Source organism: Copadichromis virginalis, linkage group LG14 (genome assembly GCF_057382275.1).
Source record: "Copadichromis virginalis isolate Kocher_CV1m ecotype Utaka linkage group LG14, C_Virginalis_male_GT1.1, whole genome shotgun sequence".
In the NCBI taxonomy this organism is placed as follows: domain Eukaryota; kingdom Metazoa; phylum Chordata; class Actinopteri; order Cichliformes; family Cichlidae; genus Copadichromis; species Copadichromis virginalis.
In genome coordinates this window covers 19,936,847-19,943,707 of record NC_140631.1, presented here as the reverse complement: position 1 = coordinate 19,943,707, position 6,861 = coordinate 19,936,847, and the positions used below count along the sequence as shown (strand labels likewise).

Sequence of the window (6,861 nt, the reverse complement as noted above, 5' to 3'; positions counted from 1 at the left end):
GATTTTTTTTCTGTCATTTGTTTATTTATCTGTTACTGCAATGGGAAGGTCTATGTCTCACGTTTGACACACCTGAACTAGAGACCGTCCTTGGCTTGAACAGCGCCCTCACATTCACTAAAGACGGAAATAAATCTGTACCTTGACAATAAAGGTACAATGTTTGCCATACATGTGAGCATACGATTAAATACACAGCAACTAATGAAGACACAAGTGTAACTTTTATTGCGTTCATGGCTACAGAAAAATAATAACAACTGGAAAAGAAAATCCCCGTGTATACCCCATAAATAAATGCTGTGAACTTTAGCAGCAGTCATATATTTTGAAAATTACTAAACGGAAGTACCCTATATCCTTTACAGGCGGCTTTACCATCAACTGTCACATTTCTTTCTGTGTCGGCGCAGGTGTAAAGTAAGGGTACCTGGTCGTTTCAAGTTGTAGACGACCAAATGTCCTTCAGAGCCTCGGAGTAACTTAAAATTTTATAACTTCTGAGTGAATGTAGTTGCACGTGTACGCCTTTGAAATGGGTGTATAGCAGTTGTAGAAGAAGCTCCATAGTTTATTAGCCTAGCTTGAACCGGTGAGCTGCTGAACCGGTAGCTCCATAGATTTTGATATAATAAGTTTAGCTTATTTACCGTAGTGTCTTTTCAGAAATTGGGATTTGCTTCCGCATTCTAGCATGGAGCCTTTTGGAGTCGTCGGCATTGTTCTCGGATCCTTTACAAGCCTGGTGCTGGGTGGGCTACTGTTTGCAGCCTACAAACTTGGCATACTCTACCAATTGTTCCACAAAGTAGGTATTTTAAAAAAAGTCAACACCGTAATCTGTGTGCTTTCTGTGCTATCCTTCGTTATGCACTCTGTTTTCAGTCATTGCATAATCTGTGGCCACTTAAAAAAAAAAAAGTCTTCTACAGGCAGTCAGTGTTGAAGCGTAAGCTGGACTCTATTCACGTAAACTTTGACCAGCCTTGTGGTTTTCCAGCACAAAGGTTATCAGATCCCCGCGGCTCCACATCAACACTGCAGCCCTGAACAATATGCGGTTGTTGCATAATAGGAAACGACAGTGGGGTGAAAAGGAGTGTGACAGGTGGCCCTACAGAGCACAGTCAGCTCTTTATATTAGACAGCGGTTTTATTTTAGTTTGCACGATTGTTTATGTGGTTACAACAGCCACGATCTTGTCTGCAGTAACCTAATTCTGTCCCTCTTTACTTATTCCAGACTGACACAAAGAGCTCCAAGCACGGTGGCGACATTGTGGCAGAGGTCCTCCATGCCCATGGGGTCAAGTACATTTTCACTCTTGTGGGTGGGCATATTTCACCTATCCTGGTGGCTTGCGAGAAGATGGGGATCCGGATTGTGGACACTAGGCACGAGGCCACTGCAGTCTTCGCTGCTGATGCTGTGGCAAGACTTTCAGGTGCAGGTTTAGATTGCGTGAAAATGCATCTCCAGTGATACGACTCATTCTTAATGCAGGCGTTCCACCTCCTGCAGACATTATGATTTATCAAGCAAAGGTGCATCTAACAGCATTCTTAGAGGCTAAAAGGAGTTAACACTTCCTTGAAACAATGGCTTGGTTTAGATGTTATTAAGGTGGCATGAATAATAATTTAAAAACCTGCTAAAAACCTGACCTGATCACTTGATTTTGGTTTGATCATGAACAAAGTGTCTTTCAACATTATGTGTCTTACTGTCCTAGTTTGCATTACCTGGACAGTATCAGATCCCCATGGCTATCAGAAGATGGGTTTTTTTTTCACAATTTTGGTCTCTGTTCAGATGTTGTTACACCCCTATTACCCCCCAGTTGAGAAATTCACATTATTACTGCACCAAAACGAATAGAGGGATTCAAATAAATTAATGCAGAAGTAAAACATAACTTATAGCAACAATACTACACAGCAATGGAACAAAAATGTACACTACACAAGGTAGAGATAAATGTAGGTGCACCTTAGTAATAGCTCTGACAGCAAGCTGTTATGCTTGTTTCTGCTTCAGGTACGGTTGGTGTAGCCGCTGTGACGGCTGGCCCAGGCCTCACTAACACAGTGACCGCAGTGAAGAATGCTCAGATGGCTGAATCTCCTTTGCTGCTCATTGGAGGAGCTGCTGGCACGCTACTCCAGGTGGAGTGGATTCAGATATTATTAATGCCACCACAATATTAATGTGCATGCAGAGTAAAACGACAGGCAAAAAAAAGCATTCTTCAGTGTTTATCAATTGTGTTTGCGGAACAGGGCAGAGGAGCACTGCAAGATATCGACCAGATGTCTCTCTTCAAGCCTTTGTGTAAGTTCTGCACCTCCATCAGGACTGTCAGAGAAATTGTGCCTACGGTCAAGAAGGCGTTGGCCATTGCTCAGTCAGGAACGCCTGGTCCTGTTTTCATAGAGTTCCCCATTGACACGCTCTACCCCTTCCACCTGGTGTCTAAGGAGTTTGTTGTTAAGAACCCTCCCAAAGGCCTGATGGGAAGAATTGTCTCATGGTATGTTGTTTTTGCACTGCATGCTACTGTTTGGGTTATTTATAATGTTTGCATCTTTTATAATATCATAATTTGGGAATTTCTTTCCTCATTATTCTTCCCTAATCAGAAGTGTGTTCATATGTTCTGAATTATTTGATTTTTGTGGTCTGCTTTCTTCAAAGGTACCTTCATAACCACCTCATGAATCTCTTTGCTGGAGCCTGGGAGCCCAGGGATATGTCTCCACTTCCCGTTCACATCCCTCAAGCCACAGACAATCAGGTAAGTCTTGTAGTAAATGTTCGTCAATACGTAAATGCTCTGGCCATTGGAGATTGACAGCATTTTTAAACATTTTTTTCGATGCATGCCAGATCCAAAAGTGCCTAGAGCTGGTGAGTCGAGCCAAGAAACCTGTTATTGTGCTGGGTAGCCAAGCAACACTACCCCCAACACCAGTGGATAACATCAGGTAAAAGATGAGTCACGTGTCCTTTTATTTTTCTGCCACTCTTTGTTGTTTGGTGTTGATACTGGAAGTGTTTGTTAAAATGTGTTAAACTATTCCTGTGGTGAGCCTTAAGCAAATTTTTCTTCAGTCTTCAAATATCAGTGAAATTATATTTTGGTATTTTTACTTGGATGTTACATCTGGTCAAAATGGTTTCCCCCTTTTTAAAAAATGTTTTTATTTATTTCATTTATTTGTTTATTTTAAACAGGAAGGCTTTGGAGGATCTGGGCATCCCCTGCTTTCTCGGGGGTATGTGTCGTGGCTTGCTGGGTAAAGACAGCCCCATCCACATCCGACAAAACAGACGAGATGCTCTGAAGGAAGCCGATGTGGTAGTCCTGGCAGGTCAGGCAAACATTGTTTCCTTTTTATTCCATAATGATAAAAAGAGAAATAACATTTTGAGACCAACCTATTTAATATTAATATTATAATCTAAAGAAAATTGTGCAGGATAACTGTGTTTCAAAATATGTCGGAGTAAATATTTAACAAAGTTCCACGATGGATCAGTGTTATTGATTGCATTTTTAATTTTTCAGTAATTCTTTTGCATCTTTTTTTCTCCTTCTGGATTTAATTTATTCTGGAAGTATGTGTTGCGATACAGAGAGAGGTTAAACTGTGTTTTTTACATAGTGTGTATAGCTGCAGGCTCACCACGATCCCTGGAGAAATATTGACTTTTGTGCACCGTGTTTACAGGCACTGTGTGTGACTTCCGGCTGAGTTACGGCAGAACTCTCAGCAGACGCAGCAAGATCATCGCTGTCAACAGAGACAAGACACAGCTGCTAAAAAACTCAGACATGTTCTGGAAACCAACTATAGCAATTCAGGGTATGTTTGCCCCCTGATTTCATGCTAGCTTTAAAGGAAGGAAAGATTCAAAAATCTTTAGATAATCATAAAATATTGTACATGTGGTGCATATAAATATAAGCATACTCCTGATTTTTTTTTTTCTTTAGAGTTGGACCTAAGAATAAATACATTAATTCAACAACTGCAAAAAAAAAACCCAAAACTGTATGTTGTATTTTCAGGTGATGCTGGATCATTTTTAGTGCGACTTTCCGAAGGGCTGAAGGGCCATCGCTGTCCAGAGGAATGGCCTCAGAGCCTCAAAGCAGGGGATGCGACCAAAGAAGCTGCAAACAAGTAAGCAGTGGGGTTGTGTTAAAGTATGCATTGCAAAATCTTCTATCTGTAACCATCACAAAAGCTAACATGTTGCTTTTTTAAAATTTATTTATTTTTTATTTCAGGGCTAAAGCTGAGGAGAAGACTGAATACCACTTAAATCCCTTGAAAGCCCTCCATTGTGTGGATGAGCTGATGGCTGAGGACAGCGTCATTGTTGCAGATGGAGGAGATTTTGTAGGAAGTGCCGCTTACATAATGAAACCAAGAGGACCTCTGTGTTGGCTCGATCCAGGTAGGATGCTGCTGACAAAGCAAATAGTTTAATTAAAACAATGAAATATTTTGGTTGTTTAAACCAAGAGCTTTATAAGTAAAACAAAAATCCATAGTGCACAAGTTTTGGCTGGATGATAACTATATTCTGAGTTAGTTGCAATCATGATGTTTTAATCTTGCTCTTCATTCCTTTCCTATAGGAGCCTTTGGGACTCTGGGAGTTGGAGGTGGTTTTGCTTTGGGGGCTAAACTGTGCCGGCCTGAATCTGAGGTATGTCTGGGGAGCTTTGCCTGATCATCTGATGATCAGTTTAAAAAATCATTGACGTTTTAAAAACAAAAGCTATGTTGTGTTTGTTTCAGGTGTGGATAGTCTATGGTGATGGCTCCTTAGGATACAGTATTGCAGAGTTTGACACATTCACTAGACACAAGGTAAAATCACACACAATCCTATTTAGATTACATGTATGTAATCTATGGAAGCAAGGTAGCTAACAGTAGTCAGTTAGGATCAGTGCACATGTGGTCTAGAGAAAGATCTAATGATCAAAACCAAATGAAAATAATGCAAGTGTTAGCTACTGGTGTGTACGGCCTTAAACATCACAGACTCAGTTCTTGTGTCATACAATGGAAAGATGCACTACATAATATGTTTTCATACTTGCTGTATGACCGCTATGGACCACTGACACGACAGCTTATTTAAGCATTCATTTTTTTGTGTGTGCATATTTTTCTGCTGATGTCTTTTGATAATGCATGCTCTGCTTTTCACACCTCAGACACCAGTGATAGCTCTGGTGGGAAATGATGCGTGCTGGAGTCAGATATCCAGAGAGCAGGTTCCTATGCTCGGCAGCAACGTGGCATGCGGCCTTGCATATACAGGTAGATTTATAATGTTCATGTTCGTGCTGTGATTGGTTGTAGAATACACTCAGTGATGTCTGGGCATATGTTAAAAGGTAAATTCTCTTCTTTTTGCAGACTATCACATCGTGGCAGATGGCTACGGTGGTAAGGGCTACCTTATAGGCTCTGAAAATGAAGAAAAGTTAAATGATATCGTCAGACAAGCTCAGAGGGATGCCCGGGAGGGCAAGGCTGCACTTATCAATGTTCTGATAGGGAAGACCAATTTTAGAGATGGCTCTATTTCGATATAGAATATCTGTGTAATACAGTAACCATGCATTATTTATCCTTTAACTCTGGCTACCCTGATGGACTCTTAATATCTAGGTTTGTGCAGGATTCTTTTAGTGTGACCTGGATCCAATCTCTGCTAGTGCACTTAAAGCCATAATTCACTCTGATAAATCACCTTTTAGTGTGCCGAGCTCTCTTGGATCACTTATTATTTCCTCCATCAGACTAGCAATGAATTCATAGCAAATCCACTATATATCAGTTATGACTGTTATCCTCCCTGTTGTGATACAGATATTTAGCATTAAGTTTCACTTAAAACATAGCTCCATACCTGCCAGCCTAGACAACGATACAGTCTGTGCTTAGAATTTTCAGAGAATAGCTGCTGCATTTTTTTTAAAGGGGGGTAAAAGGGAATGTTAAGGGATTATTCCTGTTTGGAAATTTTGTGGTTCAGTTTTTGACGGTTAAACAGCCGATTACAACTTTTGCAAATAAACAGTGAATGAAATCACTCGTGTGAGAGAGAGCATTAGCTACCAGTATGCCTTTTTCTCCTGTTCTGACATGAACACATAGCCTTTTTATGTGGACACAAGGCATCTTAGAACTGTATGTAGTTCATAATTTATAATTTAGGAAATCACTTTGTAGAATGGGGAAAACATTTTGTTTTTGAATGTTGATAACTGACTAACGGTATGCCTTCATAACGTTTGATTGTATCTTCAAAATGCATTGCCATGAAGAGACTGAAAACGTGTCTGCTGATTCGATTATATGTCTAAACAATATTTGATACTAACTTGTTTGCAGTGATATGGGCTAAGCCTGTACACAGTTTGGATTGCACTATTATCGTAAGATATTTACTCACCAGGTGAACACATCAGTTATTACACTCCTGTATGTACTGTTGTCTTGTTTGGCACATTGTGTGTTGAAATTTTAATCATAAAATGTTAATTTGGATTGATTCTGAAATAAATTTTTAAGAAAGGAGGTAATGTGAGTTTTTTATTTATTTACTTATTTATGTAAAACTGATTTAGATGTTTTAGGTGGCATGTTTACAGAAGTTTGTAATGACAGCAAGCATTCATTATCTCTGCATCACCCATCAACAAAGCCTTTACTCAACGCATAAACATCTCTGTACTTTTTGTATTTTCGCAACATCAACACAAACCAGTTTAAAAACGCTAAAGATTCGAATCGTGCTTATCGTAACAGGTGACTTTTGCCCCAAATTCT

At 39.8% G+C, this 6,861-nt stretch overlaps 1 protein-coding gene across 2 annotated transcripts; it reads left to right on the top strand.

The window, feature by feature from the left end:
• The first annotated feature begins 354 nt into the window (after window positions 1–354).
• Window positions 355–6,609, top strand: hacl2 (2-hydroxyacyl-CoA lyase 2). 2 transcript variants are annotated; one of them, XM_085429791.1, is made up of 15 exons: window positions 355–592; window positions 667–808; window positions 1,244–1,445; window positions 2,039–2,166; window positions 2,281–2,531; window positions 2,696–2,795; window positions 2,888–2,985; window positions 3,236–3,372; window positions 3,733–3,867; window positions 4,074–4,188; window positions 4,296–4,465; window positions 4,650–4,720; window positions 4,813–4,884; window positions 5,238–5,343; window positions 5,443–6,609. In XM_085429791.1, exons 2-15 carry the CDS (start codon window positions 695–697, stop codon window positions 5,619–5,621), a joined length of 1,878 nt encoding a protein of 625 aa, XP_085285917.1. In that variant the 5' UTR covers window positions 355–592; window positions 667–694; the 3' UTR covers window positions 5,622–6,609. The 2 variants fall into 2 exon arrangements, with proteins under 2 accessions (XP_085285917.1, XP_085285918.1); XM_085429792.1 differs by having other exon boundaries at window positions 367–420.
• The last annotated feature ends 252 nt before the right edge of the window (window positions 6,610–6,861 follow it).

Excerpts from the sequence above, each read along its gene's own strand:
- hacl2 (XM_085429791.1), top strand. The coding sequence starts at position 695 with ATGGAGCCTTTTGGAGTCGTCGGCATTGTTCTCGGATCCTTTACAAGC. Across the intron at positions 4,466-4,649 it reads TCTGTGTTGGCTCGATCCAG|GAGCCTTTGGGACTCTGGGA; the intron begins GTAGGATGCTGC and ends CCTTTCCTATAG. Across the intron at positions 4,721-4,812 it reads TGTGCCGGCCTGAATCTGAG|GTGTGGATAGTCTATGGTGA; the intron begins GTATGTCTGGGG and ends TGTTTGTTTCAG.